The sequence below is a fragment of the Macaca thibetana genome, chromosome 4, assembly GCF_024542745.1.
Source record: "Macaca thibetana thibetana isolate TM-01 chromosome 4, ASM2454274v1, whole genome shotgun sequence".
NCBI classification, from domain to species: Eukaryota; Metazoa; Chordata; class Mammalia; order Primates; family Cercopithecidae; genus Macaca; species Macaca thibetana.
In genome coordinates this window covers 24204175-24230138 of record NC_065581.1, presented here as the reverse complement: position 1 = coordinate 24230138, position 25964 = coordinate 24204175, and the positions used below count along the sequence as shown (strand labels likewise).

The 25964-nt window shown below is 38.2% G+C and overlaps 2 protein-coding genes across 4 annotated transcripts in view; one reads left to right on the top strand and one right to left on the bottom strand.

The window, feature by feature from the left end:
* ACOT13 (acyl-CoA thioesterase 13) overlaps positions 1-25964 on the bottom strand; it is an 812642-nt gene that overhangs the window by 473682 nt on the left and 312996 nt on the right. The gene's annotated exons all lie outside the window — the stretch shown is intronic.
* The window catches only part of DCDC2 (doublecortin domain containing 2), a 194541-nt gene that overhangs the window by 136732 nt on the left and 31845 nt on the right, over positions 1-25964 (top strand). For both annotated transcript variants that reach the window (XM_050788232.1, XM_050788231.1), the window contains exon 8: positions 21502-21602. In XM_050788232.1, the coding sequence (XP_050644189.1) occupies positions 21502-21602 (101 nt within the window). The remainder of the gene's footprint in view (positions 1-21501; positions 21603-25964) is intronic.

Genomic DNA, 25964 nt, shown 5'->3' with positions numbered 1-25964 from the left:
TCAAATAAGCAAATATGATTGAAAATAATAATGGCTTTAGTGATAATAGGACTTTATAACTTCTCCATTTAAATAGTTATTCAATTCTTGCTTGTTTTTATTTTGTGTTGTAGCATATTCTATTGCCTTATGAATACGCTATTGTTATAGCTGTAGCTCAACTTTTTAGTATATTCTTATTTTTAGCTTTCATTTTAATGAAAAATAATATACATAAGCTTTAGGAACATCTAAGGAAAACAGATGGCTTTTCAGACTTTCTTTACCCTGAAATTAAACTTCATGCTTTTAACTTTTGAACTAAGAATAAAAAAAAGTTATAGATGTTCTCATACTGTGTATTAGTGCATGTTATACCCATATCCCACATTAACATTTTTATTTCCACTGAGATTTCTGATATAATCAGGTATTAAACCTGTGGTTATTTTGGCAATTATGCCTTTTACGGAAGGATTCCAACAGCTAAACCCTAAGTTAGGAAAAAAGAATATAATTTGACTTCATCTGGAAAAAAAATTATCCTAAAAGATGGTTAGAAGATTCAATAATAGTTTACAGTTTTTAAAGAAAAGCTCACAGGTAAAGTTCTTGACTGTACATTCATAGGCAAAAAACATGAAGCTTTTTTCTTTCTCCAAAGTCTCTTCAGGGCTCACACTAGACGCAAACTCATCACACCTATGTCCTATGCCTGAGTTGCCTTTTGTAAATTGATGGCTCTCTGTTCTCTCCTGTTCCTCCAAAGTTTAATTTGTACACTGCCCTACAATTGTGATTTATTTTAAAGAATATTCTCTAGTCTTTTTCTCTCACCTTTTCCCCAGATGAGCTCGAGGCTACTCACCCTCATTTGCCCACCCCCACTCCCCACCCAGACCTACTATTTCCATTTTTAACTTTTGAATTTGCTTCTTCTCATCCATGACTTCAGAAACAGCCTAAAAATTCAAAGTAACATAGCTTTCCCCTATGACTCTTTAAACATTTGTTCAGATTTGGTCTAATTGGTGTACTTAGCAGTTGAGTGCCTTAGTAGTGGTGATGCTTCCTCCAAGGTTCTGTAGATAACGATGGGTGTAATAAAAGGCATCATGGAGGGAGAAGCTTGGGCCTTGGTCCCGGCTCAGCCACTTCCTGCCTATGCCACCTTAGGCATGTTATTTAAACTTCAAGTTCCTTATCCATAAAGTAGGCTAAAAATACCTACTTCACAGGGTAATTGTGAGGCAAGGACTTAGCACATAGTAGACATTCTGAAAACAAAAACAAAAACAAAACTAGGTTGCTTTCCCTGTCCTAACTCCATATGGAGCGCTGTATGTAACCTGACCGTGTTGTGTGTGATGAGCTCTGGGGGAAGCGGATATGAAACAGTGTCTTCTCCTCTCTGTAGCAACATCTAAATTGTCATGTGCTACTGTTAGGGTACAGAGGGTAAGTGTAAAAACTTGAGAGATGTGAAAGACTTCTGGGGAGGCGGCCATCACGTTGTGTCTTGAAGGGAAAAATGTGGCCGTGAGGAGATTGTGTGAGTGGAGGTGCAGAGGTGAGAAGGAGCTCTGGGGTTAGAGAAGAGGAGGATGGGCAAGTGAGCAGACATCACGAGTCCCTTTGGGGTTGAGAGGTCTAGCTGCAGACCTGTGGGATGTGTTGTTAAGGCTGAAGTGAGGCCAAATTCTGATGTTCTCAGAAGTCGGGCAGAGGAATTTAGATATGACATAGAACATAACAAGGAGCTAAAATTCAGGTAACCAAGGTGCCCTCTTAAGTGAATTATCCTTTAGGATGATGAAGAGAGAAGGTCTGTACCGCTTTTGTTTTTTCCAGTGTAGCTGATATGGCTTGGCTCTGTGTCCCCACCCAAATCTCCTCTCAAATTGTCATCCCCACGAGGTGACTGGATCATGGGGGCAGTTTCTGCATACTGTTCTCGTGACAGTGAGGGAGTTCTAATGAGATCTGATCATTTAAAAGTGACAGTTTCCCCTGCGTACACTCTCATGTGCTCACTCTCTCTCTCGCTCCTGTCACTGTGTAAGATGTGGCTTGCTTCCCCTTTGCTTTCTGCCATGATTGTAAGTTTTCTGAGGCCTCCCCAGCCATGTGGACCTCTGAGTAAATTAAACCTCTTTTCTTCTTTATAAATTACCTAGTCTCAGGCAGTTCTTTATAGCAGTGTGAAAACAGACTAATGTAGTCGTGAAGTGGTTTTTCAGCTTTCTGACTGTGACCCATAATATGATAAAAATTTATATCCTGATCCGGGATACCCACATATACTGTATTTGATTCATGAAATAAAAATTTTGTGAAATGATAGTTACCCTTCCAGGGCTGACTGCATAATTTGTGGGGTGCAGAGCAAGATGAAGACATAGGACCTCATGTTCAAAAAGTAGGAAAGAATGCTGCTAAGCGTAGTTAAATAAATCTATCCATTTCTTCTCCCCTTTTTGACCTGTCATGGTTTTGTTTTGTTGTTGTTGTTGTTAGTTTATTTGCTACTTACTGTTCTGAGTAAATAAAAATTTAAAATTTCCATTAATACTAATTTTACTATTTTTATTGTGCAATGCCAATTTTAAGTGCAAAACATAAGAGCATGAAATCAATGAAAATACACAATTGGTATTTCTTACTTTGTACCTGCATATGCATCTTGTTCTTATTAGAAGAATGGAAATACTGTACAAAGCTAACTCAAGTGTTTTTATTTTACTTCTTGATATGTATACATTCTACCAACCCTCTTTACCTTAGGCTTACTGTTGAGTAAGGACTGAAGAAAAGGAGCGATGGGTTGCCTTATATTTCACTTTCCTTCTATTTTGTCATTTTCAGTGTAAGTGGTTGGCCAATATAAGTAAGAAAGAAAGAACAGGACAGAATTATCCTTGGTCATTTTTATTTCTTAGAATGCCATTGCTTCCTTTCCTCCTTGGAAGCAAGTTCTGGTTTTGAAAGAAAGTGTGGCCTCTAGGGGTTGTCAGCACCCTCTTACTCCTTCACCCTTTGTTCAGATGCTGACCTAACACGCTTGCTTGGTAACCACGAATATACACATTGCGCCCCTGTCTTTTCATGAGCCTGCTCCAGTTTTTCATTGAACTTCACTTACAAAGCACAAGTTCAAGGATAAAATGATTAAGAATTTCAAGGTGGTTGGTGATAGTAGAGCATTAAATCAGTGGGTAGGACCCTTCAGAGCAGGGCCCTGTGTGACTGCACAGGTCATATACCCACACAGCCAAGCCGGGTACTGCATTTGATTTTCTGTTGTCTTCTATTTTATTAAAAATAACCCCACTAGTTGCACCCCATTAAATTGATGTTACCATCTACTAATGGGTCATAGTTGGCAGTTTAGAAAACACTGGTAAATTAATGAAATGCATGGGCTCCTGTGTCAGGCAGCTATATTAGAGTCCTACTTCCACCACTTGCTGCCTGTGAACTTGAGAATATCTCCGTTTCTCATGTGTAAAATGCAGGTTCTAGTAATTACTTCATAAAGTTATTATGGGAACTAAATTATTAAATACATGTGATATGCTTAGAGCGGTGTTTATTATACAATAAATATCCTGTAAGTATTAGTTAATCATCATCATTATTAATTTATATCTTGCTGTAGGTAAATGTTGAAGAAAAAAATGTTTCTTGACTATATCAGCATTCCCACTTAACCTAAAACAGGTATTTCCTTAAGTTTACCAACATCTGTGTTTTCTTGTGTCTGGAAGTATATAAAATATAATAACCAAATGAAAGTTTTTTTTTTTTTTTTTTTCACACCTAGTAAAAGCTACCCACTGAGCTCCCTAGGGCAGTGCATATTTATTTATATGTGCATCCAAAAGTTGTCAAGGTCCTCTTAGAGTCGCACTGCCCTCTGGGGGCTCCCATGCACTGTCAACCACATGGCTTAGGTAGTATATGGAGTCTCATTTTCATCCTGAGCATAGTTTTTTTTTTTTTTTTTAAATTTATTTATTATTATTATACTTTAAGTTCTAGGGTACATGTGCATAACGTGCAGGTTTGTTACATATGTATACTTGTGCCATGTTGGTGTGCTGCACCCATCAACTCGTCAGCACCCATCAACTCATCATTTACATCAGGTATAACTCCCAATGCAATCCCTCCCCCCTCCCCCCTCCCCATGATAGGCCCCGGTGTGTGATGTTCCCCTTCCTGAGTCCAAGTGATCTCATTGTTCAGTTCCCACCTTTGAGTGAGAACATGCGGTGTTTGGTTTTCTGTTCTTGTGATAGTTTGCTAAGAATGATGGTTTCCAGCTGCATCCATGTCCCTACAAAGGACACAAACTCATCCTTTTTTATGGCTGCATAGTATTCCATGGTGTATATGTGCCACATTTTCTTAATCCAATCTGTCACTGATGGACATTTGGGTTGATTCCAAGTCTTTGCTATTGTGAATAGTGCCGCAATAAACATACGTGTGCATGTGTCTTTATAGCAGCATGATTTATAATCCTTTGGGTATATACCCAGTAATGGGATGGCTGGGTCATATGGTACATCTAGTTCTAGATCCTTGAGGAATCGCCATACTGTTTTCCATAATGGTTGAACTAGTTTACAATCCCACCAACAGTGTAAACGTGTTCCTATTTCTCCACATCCTCTCCAGCACCTGTTGTTTCCTGACTTTTTAATGATCGCCATTCTAACTGGTGTGAGATGGCCATACTGCCCAAGGTAATTTATAGATTCAATGCCATCCCCATCAAGCTACCAATGAGTTTCTTCACAGAATTGGAAAAAACTGCTTTAAAGTTCATATGGAACCAAAAAAGAGCCCGCATCTTCAAGACAATCCTAAGTCAAAAGAACAAAGCTGGAGGCATCACGCTACCTGACTTCAAACTATACTACAAGGCTATAGTAACCAAAACAGCATGGTACTGGTACCAAAACAGAGATATAGACCGATGGAACAGAACAGAGTCCTCAGAAATAATACCACACATCTACAGCCATCTGATCTTTGACAAACCTGAGAGAAACAAGAAATGGGGAAAGGATTCCCTATTTAATAAATGGTGCTGGGAAAATTGGCTAGCCATAAGTAGAAAGCTGAAACTGGATCCTTTCCTTACTCCTTATACGAAAATTAATTCAAGATGGATTAGAGACTTAAATGTTAGACCTAATACCATAAAAATCCTAGAGGAAAACCTAGGTAGTACCATTCAGGACATAGGCATGGGCAAAGACTTCATGTCTAAAACACCAAAAGCAACGGCAGCAAAAGCCAAAATTGACAAATGGGATCTAATTAAACTAAAGAGCTTCTGCACAGCAAAAGAAACTACCATCAGAATGAACAGGCAACCTACAGAATGGGAGAAAATTTTTGCAATCTACTCATCTGACAAAGGGCTAATATCCAGAACCTACAAAGAACTCAAACAAATTTACAAGAAAAAGACAAACAACCCCATCAAAAAGTGGGCAAAGGATATGAACAGACATTTCTCAAAAGAAGACATTCATACAGCCAACAGACACATGAAAAAATGCTCATCATCACTGGCCATCAGAGAAATGCAAATGAAAGTTAATTCAACTGCACTTAATGCAATGGAAATATGTTAAAAATTATAGTTCAATAAGAAATCCATTGAAAGACTACTTTTATTTCTCCTACCAGATTGAAACAAGTAGATAATTAGTATTTCATAATTATCAGTTAAGAAAGAAGCAAGAATATCTGGAAGATATCATCTGTTGAACTTAAGAAGCCAGAATTATTCCTTTTCAAATGAAATTATTTGATGTACCCCAATCATAGGTTAAAATGCTTGAGAGGAATGTTTTCTATCTTTTCTTTTTTTCCCAAAGGTTATATTTTTATTTATTTTTAAAATAGGCTGGATGCAGTGGCTCAGGCCTGTAATCCCAGTACTTTGGGAGGTTGAGGTAGGCAGATTACTTGAGCCCAGGAGTTCAAGACCAGCCTGGGCAACGTAGGGAGACGTTGTCTCTACAAAAAGCAAAAGAAATTAGTCAGGTGTGATGAGGCATGCCTGTAGTCCCAGCTATTCAGGAGGCTGAGATGGGAGGATGGAGGCAGGAGGTCAAGATTGCAGTGAGCTATGACTGTGCTACTGCGCTCAAGCCCTGGTGACAGAGTAAGACCCTGTACCAGAAAAAAAATAAAAGAAAATTGACAGATAAAATGGTATGTATTTTACCTTGTCTAAAGTACGGCGTACATACATTGTTATTATAGATTGAGAGCAAATCTACAAGTCATGACACGAAATGAAAAGGACACAGAATCTGATGGATGCTCAATCAATATCTGTTGTTGGAGCAACCTTAATCCAAGTGAAAAAAATGCCAGCTGGTTTGTTTTGATCTATTTTGAATCTTCTTCCTTGATAATTTTATAATAAATAGTATGATTTTATGGCTCATTTGAATATTTCCTATCGCTAATTGAAGCTACTGAGATCTCTTTTCCCATTGATTTGATATTTCATGTTTGATTCTCTCAAATTGGGCACTAAATTAACATAGTCATTTTATATCTGAGTATAAAAGTTGGGTTTGTGTCAGTTGCTGATATATGGGCATATTTGTGTTAGGTCATCATCTTAAAATGGAGTCCAATAGAATTGCTTAAATGGGCTTATCTTAGGCTGTTTAAATATAATTTGGAACATGATAGATATTGCAGGAAAATGTATCTTATGGAAAATTTGTTTTTATCTGCCTTTTATTGGCAGCAGTTCCTTGAATTGCAGACTTTATGCATAGTCAAAACAGATACGCTAAACTGAGTACATTATAACTTCTATTTTATGTTAAGATGGAAGATTAACCACCAATTAAAGTTATTATATCTTGGGCAAGGTATTGACTCTGATAAAAATTTATCATCCCCTTCAAACATTACTATGGAGCAGATATAAACACCTTAAATGCTAAGATTCAAGAGATCTCACTTTGACTGTTTAAAGCAAGTCGAAGCATACTAATCTGTAAAATGCTAAAACAGTTAAATTGAAAACACCCTCACTCAGATTTAATGAGCAATTCAGGCATATTACCTGTGCCAATTAGATTAAGTGAAAAATAATCCAATCCCTTTATTCAGGATGACTGATTTGCACTGATTTGCACATTTACACCATAAACCACTTTACCTTGAGTGAGAACCACAGTTTACAGAATCACTAGCACTTGTCTGAGAATTAGATTGGCTTTGAAAGTGGTTGATACTTGCTTTATACTTATAGTAAAATGTATTATTTCTAGTACTTGAATGTTGGAGCCTTGGATTATCAAAAATGGTACTCAGTAATAACTGGGATTAATAACTTTTGAAAACACGTATCTAGTCCATTTTGATTTTCATATTTGAGCTAGGTATCGAATCCTTTATATATTTGTATGTAATTTGGAAATAAATATTTAGAGAATGATTTCAGTCTTCTATCTTAGGTTTATTAACTGAAGATTTTAGAAAATTTACAATCTTGATTTCTCTTTTGCTATTTTTTTTAAGCTTCTTTGTATGAATTTTTAGGAAGCCTTCTGAAGCTCAGGAGGTTTTTATGTTTCTGTCTGAAATGATTGCTAATGATCATCGTCAATGGAATGTTTTCATTCAGGTGTGTAAGTAGAAGGTATCTTGTTGCCTGGATGTGTGCTGCTCTGCAGGTTTCTCACTTTCTTCTCCTTCCTCCCAGCCCCTGACCTCCTGCAATGGATTCCTATGTTGTAATCCATTTTGGTATTTTAGCTAAGGTTCAAACTCTAATAAATATCTGCATAGCAAGAGTGATTGGTGTATTCATGAAGTACAATTCTAGTTACATTAATATTGTCAAATGAAGATGATCTCTATCAGTTTAACTTGGCCATGAGTGAATGGGAATTGTTTAAGTTTCTGCACAAATGTTTGCATTTCATGAGACATGCTTGTGCATTGGAGACAGAGGTTTAGCAAAAGCTTTATGGTGCTGACATCTGTGATAAAGGCAGGAGTCAGAAGAGATGGGATTTAATCCCCTTTCATCCCTGACTGTCTTGATGGCCTCAGGCCTCTGAGTTAGGTTGACAGGACTATGGTGTCTCTTTACTTCACAGCCAATCATCTTGAAAGAGTTGTCTGTACTGCTTGTCTTCACTACTTCACCTCTTTTTTATACCACACCCCAAGGTAATCTGACTTTCATACTCTACTATAATTACTGTTACTTAGATGACCAGATCAAGGGGATCCCAAATGGCAGGACACTTTAATACTGATTATTCCTTTGGCGTTGACTTCCACTTTCCCACATCTTCCTTGACAGCTTACTCTTTTTTTCCCCCCGTGTTACCTTTTACTATTTCTTTTCGATCTTTGTTTCTCTTCTGCCCATCCCTTACATATTGTTTCCTATAACTCTGTCCCTAACCATTTTCTATTTTCATCCCAAGTTCTGGAACCCATGACTTTATCGATGGTGTTCTGACCATTCCCAAGTGTAGATCTTTATCTTGGAACTTTGTTCTAATTAACAGACTTATATTTCTAGCCCCACTTGCTGGACATTTCTATCAGTATGCTTAACAGAGGGCTCAAACCAATATATCAAAATCAGACCCCATCACCTCCTTTCTAACCACCTCCAACCCCTTCCTTCTCTTGTCTGGTCAGTCTTGATGAATAGCACTGTTAACCATGTAGACAACCAAGCCATAAACCTGAGAGTCCTTCTTCAGCTCCTCTATTTCCGTCAACTCCCAAGTCCTGGCAGTCATGGAGTCCTGTCAGTACGAGTATTCAATGTCTCTTGTTGCGTTCTGTTAATCCTTCCGGCATTGCCTTTGTCCAGGACCTGTGGTGTGCAGAGCAGTGCTGAGATCCCTCCAAACAGTGCTGCCCCCTCAGCCAGGACTGGTGCTGATGCAGACTCCTGTGCTTCAGAACGTCCTGACCCATTACGGCGTGCTTTGTTTCCCATTTCATTGCTTTGAAATCTCCTGGCTACCAGCCTCACTGATCTCCAATTTTAATATGTGTTGCCTTTGGTAGCTTCAGTGTGACCCACGTTTCAGGTGTTCTTTTCTACAGTCTTGTCTGGTCTCACTCTGCTATGATATCTCCACCTCAGCAATATCAATCCTAGGTGGCCGTGGGTGATAATACTTTCCATGATCTCCCCCTCCACATAGCCTGTCATGAATCCTCACCTGCTTCTGTCCATGCAACTCTATTTCCAGGACGCTCCCTCAGCCCTGTGCACCCCACTCCATGTTTAAAGTCCCTTAGTTGCTCTTCATTATGTTCACGATCAAGTTCAAATTCTTGGTCACATCAGACAGCCTTATACCCTGCCACTCCTTAGCCCTACAGCCTTGCTGCAGCCACACGGATCTGCCTGCAGTTCTTGGAATACAACCTGCAATGCCTCCAAGACTTTGCATATGCTGATTTTTCTGTCCAGAATCTCTTCCTCTGCTCCTTAATGACTAACTTATCTTGTTTTTTGATTTGTAGCTTCTGTCTCTCTCAGCCTTCATTGACTGTTCTCATCTCCCCACTTTTTTCTTTCCTACTTTATGCACTATCTTAACAGCTTATGTAAGCTTGCATGCTATGCTTTTCATTGTGTACATTGATTTTTCCATGTAACTTCCCCTGGTAGATAATGCGTATCCTGAGGTCAGTGCCTTGTTCATCTTTCTGTGGCTGGTGTCCAGCACATGTCTGAGCATGAGGAAGCTCAGTAAATGTTGCATAATAAGGAAGTAGTGAACACAGAATTTTAAGGAATTTAAAACAGTACTATGTGTTTTCGTTACAGGAAGATACTTCATTTGTTATGATGATAGATCTAGAGTATAGAAGTATGGCTAACTCTTCTGATACAAGGTCATTTGCAGGAAGCTGGACCAACCAGAATTAAGAACAGGAATTGTTTTAGACATGAAGTCTTTGCCCATGCCTATGTCCTGAATGGTACTACCTAGGTTTTCTTCTAGGATTTTTATGGTATTAGGTCTAACATTTAAGTCTCTAATCCATCTTGAATTAATTTTCATATAAGGAGTAAGGAAAGGATCCAGTTTCAGCTTTCTACTTATGGCTAGCCAATTTTCCCAGCACCATTTATTAAATAGGGAATCCTTTCCCTATTTCTTGTTTCTCTCAGGTTTGTCAAAGATCAGATGGCTGTAGATGTGTGGTATTATTTCTGAGGACTCTGTTCTGTTCCATTGGTCTATATCTCTGTTTTGGTACCAGTACCATGTTGTTTTGGTTACTGTAGCCTTGTAGTATAGTTTGAAGTCAGGTAGCGTGATGCCTCCACCAAAAGCAATGGCAGCAAAAGCCAAAATTGACAAATGGGATCTAATTAAACTAAAGAGCTTCTGCACAGCAAAAGAAACTACCATCAGAATGAACAGGCAACCTACAGAATGGGAGAAAATTTTTGCAATCTACTCATCTGACAAAGGGCTAATATCCAGAACCTACAAAGAACTCAAACAAATTTACAAGAAAAAAACAAACAACCCCATCAAAAAGTGGGCAAAGGATATGAACAGACATTTCTCAAAAGACGACATTCATACAGCCAACAGACACATGAAAAAATGCTCATCATCACTGGCCATCAGAGAAATGCAAATCAAAACCACAAGGAGATACCATCTCACACCAGTTAGAATGGTGATCATTAAAAAGTCAGGAAACAACAGGTGCTGGAGAGGATGTGGAGAAATAGGAACACTTTTACACTGTTGGTGGGATTGTAAACTAGTTCAACCATTATGGAAAACAGTATGGCGATTCCTCAAGGATCTAGAACTAGATGTACCATATGACCCAGCCATCCCATTACTGGGTATATACCCAAAGGATTATAAATCATGCTGCTATAAAGACACATGCACACGTATGTTTATTGCGGCACTATTCACAATAGCAAAGACTTGGAATCAACCCAAATGTCCATCAGTGACAGATTGGATTAAGAAAACGTGGCACATATACACCATGGAATACTATGCAACCATAAAAAAGGATGAGTTTGTGTCCTTTGTAGGGACATGGATGCAGCTGGAAACCATCATTCTTAGCAAACTATCACAAGAACAGAAAACCAAACACCGCATGTTCTCACTCAAAGGTGGGAACTGAACAATGAGATCACTTGGACTCAGGAAGGGGAACATCACACACCGGGGCCTATCATGGGGAGGGATTGCACTGGGAGTTATACCTGATGTAAATGACGAGTTGATGGGTGCTGACGAGTTGATGGGTGCAGCACACCAACATGGCACAAGTATACATATGTAACAAACCTGCACGTTATGCACATGTACCCTAGAACTTAAAGTATAATAATAATAATAAATAAATAAAAATAAAGCTTTCTATATTTTAGAAGAAAAAAAAACAAACAACAGAAATTGTGATTTTTAGGCCAAATAAGTAACTCCAAGTCACTGGGGTGGAAAAAGGAACAATTCAATTATTCTGATGAACTAAAACTAATTTGGAGTGTAATTTTTATAAGGATGCAAAATTAGAAATGAAGAATTAAAGCTATATATACTTGTTGGTTTAGGTAAACCTACTCAGAGGTACTTAATTATTTTCAGTCCCACTTATTGGATATAGACTTTAGAAATCATATCAAAATTTATATAGATTAGGAAATAAGCATGAATTATACATATTATAAATATGTGCTTTATTCTTTGTCCTCTGAATATTTCTGATTTTCATGAAAATCTGAAATATCTTTATCTAAAAATAATAATATAGAAGTGTAGGAATAAGAACAAAATTACCTGTGATCTGGGAAATCAATGATAATAATCCTACTTTTGTTTTCTGTCTACACTTAGAATATTTTGCTACACCTATTTAAAATTAAGGTTAAATAACTGGTGATGAAAATCAATTCTATGCAAATAGTTAATAGTCAAATGTATACATCAATTGCATAACAGATGAGATTTAATACCCTGAAATGGGAGTTGGAGAGTAGAAAGAAGCCAGATATTTCAAACTGCAGTTAAGAACATTTAGCCCATATAAATGTGTGGATAAAATTATTTTTATGTAATATTAAAAATTGCCAAAGAAAAATATGACTTGCGATATTCTTGTTTCTGTAAAGCATTTCCATTTGAGCTGATGGGACATAATAAGACATGTGGAGAAGATTAGTGATTAAAAAACATTTGGACATTTGGGTTGTATTACTGTGTTCAATTAGAGTCACTCAGAACATCAGCTCTCATTTGATTAGTTTTTCAATCTTCCTTATGATGATTTTTTTTATATTTAATTCAGAAAGGTGGTGCAAAGAGGGATGAAAAGGGGGATATTATTTAAGTTGTGACAGTGATACCAGGAGAGTTGGCTAACACCCTTTCATAAGGAAGTGTTATCACATGTGAACCTGCTCTTCCTCTCTACCTCATTACTTGCTAAGCTTCATATAGACCCTATCCTACTGGGTCGCTATCCTATCCTTCTGGAAATGTTTTCTTTAATTTTCAACAAGATGCTGTGATGACAACAATCTGTATCTGTAAAAAGTTGTATAAAAATTCAATATATTTCACATGTGAGTGTAGTGCACATTAACACTAAGCTAATGGAAATTATTTTTATATCACCTTCTTACCAGTTTTTTTTTTTTTTTTTTTTTTTTTGAGACGGAGTCTCACTCTGCCGCCCAGGCTGGAGTGCAGTGGCCGGATCTCAGCTCACTGCAGGCTCCGCCTCCCGGGTTCCCGCAATTCTCCTGCCTCAGCCTCCCCAGTAGCTGGGACTACAGGCGCCCGCCACCTCACCCGGCTAGTTTTTTGTATTTTTTAGTAGAGACGGGGTTTCACCGTGTCAGCCAGGATGGTCTCGATCTCCTGACCTCGTGATCCGCCCGCCTCGGCCTCCCAAAGTGCTGGGATTACAGGCTTGAGCCACCGCGCCCGGCCTTCTTACCAGTTTTAATTTTAATTCTGCCTCTGGTGACTGAGGTGACACATAAAGAGTATTGCCTTATAAATAGATTGAATTTTTTTATTCTTAGGATATTATTTTATATATTAAATGTCATAAACTCCTTCTTCCCCACATTTTTTTTTGGCCAGTGCCATGCTGGTTTTAATGAGCTACTTTAAAAAATTAACACTTTGTTTTAAAATTCACTCAACATTGTTACTATTATAGGTAGTCTTAGTGATAAATCCTAGTGAAAGAGCTTCTAGTTAACAGATACCTAAGATTTTTATATTATCTTTATATATAATGATTATATATATCATTATGATTTCTTCTTGTTCATCCTCATAAATCTCAGTTTCAAACACTAAACATATTCAAATATGGATTACAATACCATTTAAGAATAATTTTTAGTAATTTTGGTGAGAAAGCAAGAATGGTAGGCATAAATTATGATTATCTTTAACTACTTGAAAGTATCATTAATTATTTGGTAACTTTTAAAATTTGAGAATATTAAATAATTGTAATATTGTTAAACTGAAGTACTGATAAATTGAAACAAGGAAATGCTTTCATTTCAGCTGTCCTAGTTGCAGAAAAGCTAAAAAAACACACGAACATTTATTTCCTGTTTCAGGAGGGGAAGCAGATTCCTATTTATTAGGAACAATATGGTGATGACATGACTTCCCTACCTCAGCAGCTCTGCTTTCATTTTGAAAGCAATAAAATTCATAAGGGATAAGTGAAAAATAATTGAGGAGCATTTTTATTTTTACTAGAGTGTTTGTTATGGCTTTACTGTGTAATATACACTAAAATGTCTGTTCACGTTCAAAGAAAAAAGATGAGAGCTGAATTTAGGTGTAGTGTGCATTCAAGCATTGAATTTGATCCTTCACTTAGTAATTGAATGAGAGCAGTATTGTGTATCAAATTTATCTTTGCTTTTTAGTTTGTTAGCAAATGGCTTTTGCTACAGAGGTTTTTAGGGCAGGGTAAGACTTAAAAAAAATAGAATTCCTTTCCTCTGGAAGATGCGTGGGTGTCTGGGATTGGTGGTAGTGTTTTGCACCTTGCAGGAGAATGAGTAAGAGAAGTATTAACACTTAGGGAAAGAAAACAAAAGGCAGGAGGCTCAAAGGAGGGTTTTCTGACCACTATCTTTTTAGCAGGAGGAGCAGAGGGTATCTGAAAGGCCTGTTTTTGCCCAGCAGGTATCTACAGGACTCAGAAAGCGGATCTGGGGTGGCCACTGCAGATACTCTCTCCAGAACAGTGGTTCCCAACATTTCTGGCACCAGGGACCAGTTTCGTGGAAGACAGTTTATTCAGGGGTGTGGGGGGATGGTTCCGGGATGAAACTGTTCCACCTTAGATCATGAGGTATTAGTTAGACTCTCATAAGGAGTGTATAACCTAGATCCCTCGCATGTGCAGTTCACAATAGGGTTCGTGCTCCTATGAGAATCTAATGCTGCTGCTCCTCTGATGGGAGGGTGGAGCTCAGGTGGCAGTTCTTGCTCACCTGCCGCTCACCTCCTGCTGTACAGCCCAGTTGCTAACAGGCCACAGAGCACTTCCAGTCCGTGCCCCTGGGAGTTGGGGACCCCTGCTCTAGCGCATAATTTCTGGACACATGTTGTATCATTTTCCTATGGCTGTTGTGACAAATCACCACAAACATGGTGTCTTAAAACAACACCGATTTATTATCTTACAGTTCTGCAGGTTAGAATTCCAAAATGGGCCTTACAGGGTTAAAATCAAGCTTTCATCAGGGCTGTGTGCCTTCTGGAGGCTCTAGGCAAGAATTCAAATCCATGTTTTTTCCAGTTTCTATGGGCTGCCTGCATTCCTTGGCGTGTGGCCTTTCTATCTTCAAAGCCACCAATGGCAGCTCAAGTCTTGTTTGCATTGTATCAGTCCCACTCTGGGCCTCCTTCCTCTTTTTCACTCCCAAGGACCCTTGCGATTATATTGAGTTCACATGAATAACCCAGGATTCTCTTCCCATCTCAAGGTCAGCTGCTTAGCAACCTTAATTCTATCTGCAACCGTAATTCCTCTTTGCCATGTCATGTAACATGCTCACAGTTTTTTAGGAGCAGGATGTGGACATCTTTGCGGGGTTGGGGCGGATATTATTCTACTTACCACTAGTAACATAATTTGTTGATCCCTGTGTAGGTTGTACCTCAGTCTGTCTTCTTTCTCTTCAGTTCCCTTTGTTCCCCTCTCTACTCTCCATCCAAATGCTATACGGCCAAGTGTGGCCAGATTGGGGCAAAATCCTGTAAGAACATGAAGAATTAATGCACTGGGCTAGTGGCTAAGTTGTTGGCTCCTTACATTCTACTTCAATACAGCAAATATATTTCAGTGCACACTCTTCCTTCTTTCAGCAAATACCTTCTGAGTGTCTTCTATGTGCTGAGCACTGCTAAGTGCTGGGGATGGAACAGTGAAAAATATGGACAAACTGCCTGATGTCTTGGAGCTTGCACTTGGGTGGAAACTGACAAACACAGTAAGTGCAGGGCAGAGAATTAAACCAGGGCACTATGAATGAATGAGTGGCTACTGGAATTGTAACAAGGAGGGTTTCCTGAGATCTGACTGACAGTATGAAAATGGAGAAAGAACTTTTTAGGCAGAGACTCTGTGAAGAACAAAGCCATGAGGTAGGAAAGAGTTTTCTAGTGAGGAACAGAATGAAAGTCAGTGGAACTTAAGTTTAATGTGCAAGGAAAAAGATACAAAATGCAGTTTGAGGAGGAGTTAAGTGCCAGATCACATCTCTGTAAGCCATGGTAAGGAACTTGGATTCCATATGTGATGGAACAATGTTGGAGAGTTTCTAAGCTGTGGAATTAATTAAACACTTTAAAAATAATCTATTAAGAGCACTTGGCTATTGTATGGAGGATGATTATGAGATAGCAAGAGTGGAAGAAGAGGGACACTAGTTTGTAAGCTGTTGTAATAGCCCATCCAACAGATGATGATGATGAGACCAAGTTGGGAGTGGAGATAGAAATAAATGAATTTATTTGAGATACATTTTAAAAGGAGATTGAATTGAGAAGACTTGACAATGGAATGAATATAGAAACTGAGGTCAGGAAGGAAATAAAGATAATTCCGAGGTTTGGGGATTGAGAAGTGGTGCCATTTCCTGGGTTGGGGAATCTGGGGGATGAGCAGTTTAGGGTGGGAAAACAGAGTTCTGTTTTGACCACATTAAGGTCAAGGTGCCTATTGGACATCCAAGTTGAAGTGTCAGGTTAGGCAGTTAGATAGATATATATGTTTTGGGATCTATAAAGAGGTTGAGGCGGAAGATACATATTAGAGAGTCATTAGCACATTGATGGTATTCAAATGAGATTAATCTAGAAAGTGTGTAGATAGATAGAGAAGCTGATCCATGATGCAGCTCTGAGGTGGGCCAATACTTAGAAGTTGAACAGAGGAAGAATTGGCCAAGGAGAGTGAGGAGAAGCTTCTGGTAAAACCTGGAGAATGAATGAAGACACACACACACACACACACACACACACACATACACACCCTGAGATCGGCTACATTAAAAGCTGCTGAAAGATCAAGTAAATGAGAGAATAAGTATTGTCATAACGAAGGCCATTGATAATTTTGACAAGAATAATCTCTTTGGGGGCTGTTATAGAAGATGGATTAGAAAGAGCCGGGGGAAGTGTGGGGGTGAGGATGAGACCACCACTCCAGACAGCACCAGGTGCTCTGCATTCCAAGATGATGTGCCATCCCATTATTACTTTCCCGAGGAGCCCAGTTTTTCTACCTAAACTTACTTTTATATGATACGCAGGCATTCTGTTCTTATACTTGCTGTGTACAATTAGCTTTAGAGGAAGCAAAATTGCTAAAACTCAAGACGTTTCATGAGCAGTTGAAAATTATACTAATGCTCAGTAAAAGGGGACTCAGAAGAACTCTTGAATGTGTGCAAACCTATTATTGGCACACCAAAAAGTTCACAGGTGGGCAGTGTGTGGCAAAAAGGATCACTTAACCTGTTGACATTAGTATGAAGTAACACTAACTTCCTGTTTTTATGAAAATCCTAAGTGACACTAAAACTGCTTCTGTGTCTCACTGGGGACAAAACAGCTCAGCCGTAGGTGCCACTCACCCTTCATGAGTCGTGGTTAGAATAGCTGATGTTGCCATAGCAATAACTAGACAACCATGGCACATAATAACGCTGTCATGGTCTAAATCCACAAATTTACTGTGCAAGTTTAAATTAGTAGTAATAAAGGGAATATGGTAAGGTTTTAAAGTGCTCAAATAATGTTGCCCTTGATAACAAAGGTAATGCTTTTGCAGATTTCTCATGGAATCTATCCTTGCAAGCAGGTGTTTTAAATTTTCAATGTTTTATCTTTGACTTCGTCCATGAAATGTGTCTTCAGTTGCTTTTTACGATGGCATTGACAGAGGGGAAACATATTCTTACTATATATTTGGATTCTTTTCCATTGCAGTTTGGCCTTGTTGGCAATTCCTTGGTGTCAAATGATTTTAATTTTCTGATTTAAGGCCTAATTTACTTTTGAGTATTCACATTGGCCCACGGATCTTGGCCCTGAATGGAGTGTACACGCATACAGATTCTATTACAAATAATACTTGTAGACAATGCCAAACATTTGGTGTCTATATAATGCTTTGTATTGTTATTTCAGTTTAAAGAACATGTCAAAACCTGTTATGAGGCTGACATTGTGCTAGGCACAGGACAACAATTGTGGTCTATGCCTAAAGGAGCTTGTGGTCTAGCAGGGAAGGGGGCAGAATTGGTAAAAGAAATAGATTAAAGTAAGTGTGATCATGAATAAATGCAGTATGTGGGAGAAAAAAGTAGTGCAGAGAGGTTGGGTGTGGTGGCTCATGCCTGTAATCCCAGCACTTTGGGAGGTTAGACGGGTGTATCACCTGAGGTCGGAGTTCGAGACCAGCCTAACCAACACAGAGAAACCCTTGTCTCTACTAAAAATACAAAGTTAGCCAGGTGTGGTGGCGCATGCCTGTAATCCCAGCTACTCGGGAGGCTGAGGCAGTAGAATGGCGTGAACCTAGGAGGCAGAGCTTGCAGTGAGCCGAGATCGCGCCGCTCCACTCCAGTCTGGTCGACAAAGCCAGACTCTGTCTCAAAAAAAAAAAAAAAAAAAAAAAAAAAAAGTAGTGCTGTTGGTTGTGTTTGGTTGTGGAGTTACAGGATAAGATCAGAGGAGATTTTCATGAAGACACTGATAGTTGAGTAAGATATGAGCCATAAGGCTCCCCATGGGCTGCCACCCAGGGACAGGGTAGAAGTGGCAAACTTGACATGGAGGGCATAGGGTGAGACATGAAAAAGCATCGCAGGTCTGTCACCTACAAGTTCTTTGGTCCCAACTGCACATGGGCTGTGAATGAAATCACTCCATTTGATGAAAATGATGTAAATCAAGGTGAAATTGAGGGGATGTCAATAGAGTTGAAGAGTCGGGGTATTCAAGGCTGCAGAGTGGCTCATCACATGGTGCTGAAGTTACTCAGATGGTGACATACAGGGTTGGTCAGATTTCCTTTAAAATGAAGTAGAAGAGGAATTCAAAGAAGAGGTTGAGGATTCATTTGAATTAATTGTATCAAAATCAGGATGCCAGTATGCCCAGGAGATAATTTTGAAGGAGAATTTAATACTGAGCAGGGTGAGTGAGGACACATGGGCTGTAGGGGGCGCATAGAGCCCGAGGGGAATCAATGTGTGAGAAACACATTAAATCAGGACTTGTCTTTTGTCTTATATTTAATAAATATTAACTGAGGACTTATTGTGTGCAGTGTACCATGCTTATTCTTGGAAAACAAACTCCTAAGATAGGAAAGGAGCTGCAGGGTATGAATATGGAAGAGTGAACAGCTCATGTCTCTGTGATGGTCTCTCTCCATGAGATACTAAACCCTCAACAACAGCCCTTTCATATTTTCCAGAGTGACTATTATGCAGTAGATCTTAGTGCATATTTACCCATCAATCAGATGAATAGTATCTATTCATTAAAAATTCCTATTTTGCATTATTCATGATTGTCCATTAATTAAAGCATGGTACCACAACATGCAGCTATTTATTATGTTTTCAAGTAACATTTAGTGGCATAAGAAATGCTCATGATACGGTTTTAAAGTAAGAAATGATTTTTAAAATTATATGTACAATAAAATCCCAGTTTTATGAGAGTGTGTGTGTGTGTGTGAGAGAGAGAGAGAGAGAGAGAGATGAGAGAGAGAGAGATTGAGGGAGGGAAGGAAAGAATTGTCAAAATATTAGTGATGGCTGTCTCTGGGTCATGAGATTAAACATATTTATTTTTTCATCTTCCAAGTTTTCTAAAATGCATATAAACAATGTATAATAAAAAATACTATTTAAAATATTTTTTCTCTAAAAATTAATATTCTGCCTTTAATTTTATATAACATTTATGGTAAAAATGAAAATTCTAGTAGGCCTATCACAAAGGCCTTTCTAGCTGTTCTGCCTTTTTTTGATCACTGTTTATTCTTATGAATTCCTTTCTGATCTTCATTTCTTGCTCTGTGCTGTAAATGGCAGTGGCTTAAACATTTTGGTTCACTGATAAACACATCCTCCCTCCCACACCTGAGGCAACCATTTAAAAAAAGTATTTGTGTTCTCTCTTTGTGTCACTGTGCACAGCGTTGAGCTTTGCTGATTTGTTTCTTTGCTGTTTATATCCTTATGGTTGTCATTTTCCATTCCAGTGCCCTTTCAATTTTATTTTATTTGTTATTATCGATTGTATTCTCCTTTTCTGGCAAAATGCTTATTCTAAAACACATCTGCAAACCATTCATAGCTCTGCTTGGATACAGTTAAACATTTCATTGAATGTGAGTATTAAGACTATATTCCTTTGGCATCTATAGGCCTCTCTTTGTAGTCTCTTGGTAAGCAAGTGCAACATTTGGACACAAAATGTCATCCAAAAAGTCATGTGCATAGGTCATAACTGTAGTCTACTGAGTTTAGCATCTGACTATGATGGTTGTTTTTCAAGGTAATTTCAGAAGGTAGAAATGAATGTCAAACATACCTATTTTTCTTCACTCTTTTCCTCCTTTCCTCTTTCCTTCCTTCCTTCTTTTCCTTTATTCCTTCCTCTCCTTCATTCCTTCCTCACTGGGCTGTATATTTTCAGCTTCCATAATACTCTGCTTATCACCCTTCCTCCTCATTCACCTTATTGGAGGTGTGTTTATCTCTGTCTCCTCATTGGAAGCAACTCGAGAGAACAGTCCACGTCTCATTCATATTTTAGGCTGTCTCCTGGGTTCACATCATGCCTTGCATATAATTGGTCCTCAACAAGTGTAAAAATATATTTTACATTTAATTAAGAGTGACTTCATAGCTTTGGCAATACGAAAGATTATTATATAAAAATAGGTTAAATAATTATGCTCTGGGAAACAGGTTTCCATTAGAGAAATAGAGGGGATTTTAAGACAAAAGATAAAAATATATTTTCTAGACTGTAGGGGTAATCAAATATTGTAATAGATTACCAGGGAAGGAGGTAAAATCTCCATCCCTGGAGAGCCTTAAAAATTGGACAGAGAAAACATCTGTGAGAATGGCCAAAGCACAAACCTGTCTTGAGGCAAGTAGATAGACAGAATGACAAATGGTTCTGTGATTCTTTGATTACTTGGCCTGAAGAAGAGAAGGCTGAGGGGAGACATTAAAACTACTTCAAATATGGAAAACAGCTATTATTGCTTTCCAGAGGAAAGCAAGTTGAAGGAGCTTAACCTAAAGTCAGAGATTGAGTTTACATTTTATAGTTAAGGATTTAAAGTCAGAGGTTGTGAAAATCTTGTGGAGATCTGCAAAATAAATGATATTGATTTTTTGGTGAGATCTGGAAAGTCAACTCTATGACTCGGCTGCAGTAAAAACATTTTTTACAATACTCTGAATAGAAAGAATTATTCCAATACATTATATTGAGTGCATAGCATTCTCTTGGGAAAGGTAAATTTCTAAAAGTAGTATTTTAAAGCACCAAGCATTTTCACTGTTTTGTGGATAGGAAGGGAGAACTGTGATGATAGTTGAGAATTTCTTCTCATCTCAATGCCTATACAAAGGGCTATGTTAGTAAATCAGTTGCCAAAGGGTGAACAGGAGCTTCGACAGAGCTTTACCCTGCTGGGTCAGCCTTGTTTTGACCACTGAATGTTTTCTCAATGAAAATGTGGAACAACTGGGGGTGGCATGGTGGTGGTGGGTGCGGGGTGGGGCACAAAAATACTATCAACTAAAAAGGGAACCCAAATATCTATTAAAAGTAAGTATTTGATTGTCATTTCATCATTCAGCCACACGATGTCACAATTGGATTTTGATTTTTCACTGTGTGTTTGTCTCAATAGATGAAGGCATTTTCAAAGCTGGAGCAGAGAGGTCTGAAACACGGGGGGCAGCAGAAGTCCAAGAAGATGAAGATACTCAGGTTGAGGTTCCAGTCGATCAGGTAATCTCCGTGTCTTAAAAAATATATATAAGCCAATTATACTGGTTTTTTTCAAGTTTTGTGTTATCTCCACACTGTTTCTATACCTGTATGAATGAGACCCTCTAAGGTGCTATGTGGCTGATCAATCTTAAAAACATAAAAAAAAACCCTCCCATTCTTTCTCCTCATTTAGACCAAGTCTTTTTAAATACAGAAAATGGTATATCCTTAATAGCATTGAAGAGCAAGATGGGATGGGATTAGATATGAGATAAAGAGTGATAAAGTTTGATACAAAAGAGTATTGGTTTGGAATTTTCATCTGGAAAAAAAAGTCCTTACCCACTTAGAAAGGCATTTTTTTTTTTTTTTAAATTATACTTTAAGTTCTGGGATACATGTGCAGAATGTGCAGGTTTGTTACATAGGTATACACATGCCATGGTGGTTTGTTGCACCCATCAACACGTCATCTATGTTAGATATTTCTCCTAATGGTGTCCCTCCCCTGTCCCCCCCACTCCCTGACAGGTCCCAGTGTGTGATGTTCCCCTCCCTGTAACCATGTGTTTTCATTGTTCAACTCCCACTTATGAGTGAGAATGTGCAGTGTTTGGTTTTCTGTTCCTGTGTTAGTTTGCTGAAAATGATGGTTTCCAGCTTCATTCATGTCCCTACAAAAGACATGAACTCATCCTTTTTTATGGCTACATAGTATTCCATGGTGTATATGTGCCACATTTTCTTTATTCAGTCTACCATTGATGGGCATTTGGGTTGGTTCCAAGTCTTTGCTATTGTGAATAGTGCTGCAGTACACATATGTGTGCATGTGTCTTTATAGTAGATTGATTTATTATCCTTTGGGTATATATCCAGTAATGAGATTGCTGGGTCAAATGGTATTTCTGGTTCTAGATCCTTGAGGGATTGCCACACTGTCTTCCACAATGGTTGAGCTAATTTACACTCCCACCAACAGTGTAAAAGTGTTCCTATTTTTCCACATCCTCTCCAGCATCTGTTGTTTCCTGACTTTTTAATGATTGCCATTCTAAATGGCGTGAGATGGTATCTCATTGCAGTTTTGATTTACATTTCTCTAATGACCAGTGATGATGAGCTTTTTTTCATATGTTTATTGGCCACATAAATGTCATCTTTTGAGAAGTATCTGTTCATATCCTTTGCCCACTTAATGGGATTGTTTTTTTCTTGCAATTTTTTAAAAGTTCCTTGTAGATTCTGGATTATTAGCCCTGTCAGATGGATGGATTGCAAAAATCTTCTCCCAATCTGTAGGTTTCTTGTTCACTCTGCTGATAGTTTCTTTTTCTGTGCAGAAGCTCTTTAGCTTAATTAGATCCCATTTGTCAATTTTGGCTTTTGTTGCCATTGCTTTTGGTGTTTTATTCATATGAAGTCTTTGCCCATGCCTATGTCCTGAACGATATTGCCTAGGTTTTCTTCTAGGGTTTTTATGGTTTTAGGTCTTACGTTTAAGTCTTTAATCCATCTTGAGTTAATTTTTGCATAAGGTGTAAGAAAGGGGTCCAGTTCCAGTTTTCTGCATATGGCTAGCCAGTTTTCCCAACACCATTTATTACATAGGGAATCCTTTCCCCGTTGCTTTTGTCAGGTTTGTCAAAGTTCAGATGGATGTAGATGTGTGGCATTATTTCTGAGGACTCTGTTCTGGTCAATTAGTCTATATATCTGTTTTGGTACCAGTACTGTGCTGTTTTGGTTACTGTAGCCTTGTAGTATAGTTTGAAGTCAGGTAGCATGATGCCTCCAGCTTTGTTCTTTTTGCTTAGAATTATCTTGGCTATATGGGCTCTTTTTTGGTCTCATGTGAACTTTAAAGTAGTTTTTTCCAATTTTGTGAAGAAAATCAATGGTAGCTTGATGGGGATGGCATTGATTCTATAAATTACCTTAGGCAGTATGGCCATTTTCACGATATTGATTCTTCCTATCCACAAGCATGGAATGTTTTTTCCATTTGTTTGTGTCCTCTCTTATTTGCTTGAGTAGTGGTTTGTCCTTCCCCTTGAAGAGGTCCTTCACATCCCTTGTAAGTTGTATCCCTAAGTATTTTATTCTCACTGTAGCAATTGTGAATGGGAGTTCACTCATGATTTGGCTCTCTGTTTGTCTATTACTGGTGTATAGGAATGCTTGTGATTTTTGCACATTGATTTTGTATCCTGATACTTTGCTGAAGTTACTTATCAGCTTAAGGAGATTTTGGGCTGAGATCATGGGGTTTTCTAAATATACAATCATGTCATCCAGAAAGAGACAATTTGACTTCCTCTCTTCTATTTCTATTTGAATACCCTCTCTTTCTCTTGTGTGATTGCCCTGGCCAGAACTTCTAATACTATGTTAAATAGGAGTGATGAGAGAGGAGATCCTTGACTTGTCCAGGTTTTCAAAGGGAATGCTTCCAGCTTTTGCCATTCACTATGATATTGGCTGTGGGTTTGTCTTAAATAGCTCTTATTATTTTGAGATATGTTCCATCAATACCTCATTTATTGAGAGTTTTTAGCATGAAGGGGTGTTGAATTTTATCAAAGGCCTTTTCTGCATCTATTGAGATAATCATGTGGTTTTTGTCATTGGTTCTGTTTATGTGATGGATTACGTTTATTGATTTGCATATGTTGAACCAGGCTTGCATCCCAGGGATGAAGCCAACTTGATTGTGGCTGATAAGCTTTTTGATGTGCTGCTGGATTTGGTTTGCCAGTATTTTATTGAGGATTTTGGCATCAATGTTGATCAGGTATATTGGCCTGAAATTTTCTTTTTCTGTTTTGTCTGCCAGGTTTTGGTATGAGAATGATGCTGGCCTCTTGAAATGAACTAGGGAGGAGTCCCTTTTTTTCTATTGTTTAGAATAGTTTCAGAAGGAATGGTACCAGCTCCTGTTTGTACTTCTGGTCAAATTCAGCTGTGAATCTGTCTGGTTCTGGGTTTTTTTGGTTGGTAGGCTATTACTGCCTCAATTTCAGAATTTGTTATCAGTCTATTCAGGGATTTGACTTCTTCCTGGTTTAGTCTTGAGAGGGTGTATGTGTCCAGGAATTTATCCATTTCTTCTAGATTTTCTAGTTTATTTGCATAGACATGTTTATAGTATTCTCTGATGATAGTTTGTATTTCTGTTGGATCAGTGGCGGTCTCCCCTTTATCAATTTTTGTTGCACCTATTTGATTCTTCTCTCTTTTCTTATTTATTAGTCTGGCTAGTGGTCTATTTTGTTAATCTTTTCAAAAAACCAGCTCCTGGATGCATTTATTTTTTGAAGGGTTTTTCGTGTCTCTATCTCCTTCAGTTCTGCTCTGATCTTAGTTATTTCTTGTCTTTTGCTAGCTTTTGAATTTGTTTGCTCTTGCTTCTCTAGTTCTTTTAATTGTGATGTTAGGATGTCGATTTTAGATCTTTGCCACTTTCTCCTGTGGGCATTTAGTGCTATAAATTTCCCTCTAAACACTGCGTTAGCTGTGTGCCAAAGATTCTGGTACATTGTATCTTTGTTCTCATTGGTTTCAAAGAGCTTATTTATTTCTGCCTTAATTTCGTTATTTATCCAGTAGTCACTCAGGAGCAGGTTGTTCAGTTTCCGTGTAGGTGTGTGGTTTTTAGTGAGTTTCTTAATTTTGAGTTCTAATTTGATTGTACTGTGGTGTGAGAGACTGTTTATTATGATTTCCGTTCTTTTGCATTTGCTGAGGAGTGTTTTACTTCCAATTATGTGGTCAAGTTTAGAATAAGTGTGATGTAGTGCTGAGAAGAATGTATATTCTGTTGATTTGGGGTGGAGAGTTCTGTTCATGTCTATTAGGTCGGCTTGGTCCGGAGCTGAGTTCAAATGCTGAATATCCTTGTTAATTTTCTGTTTTGTTGATCTGTCTAATATTGACAGTGGGGTGTTAAAGTCTCCCACTATTATTGTGTGGGAGTCTAAGTCTTTTTGTAGGTCTCTTAAGAACTTGCTGTATGAATCTTGGTGCTCCTGTATTGGGTGCATATATATTTAGGATAGTTAGCTCTCCTTGTTGCATTGATCCCTTTACCATTATGTAATGGCCTTCTTTGTCTTTTTTGTTCTTTGTTAAAGTCTATTTTATCAGAGAGTAGAATTGCAACCCCTGCCTTTTTTTGTTCTTTCCATTTGCTTGGTAAATATTCTTCCATCCCTTTATTTTGAGCCTATGTGTGTCTTTGCACATGAGATGAGGCTCCTGAATACAGCACACTGATGGGTCTTGACTCTTTATCCAATTGGCAATCTGTGTCTTTTAATTGGGGCATTTAGCCCGTTTACATTTAAGGTTAATATTGTTATGTGTGAATTCGATCCTGTC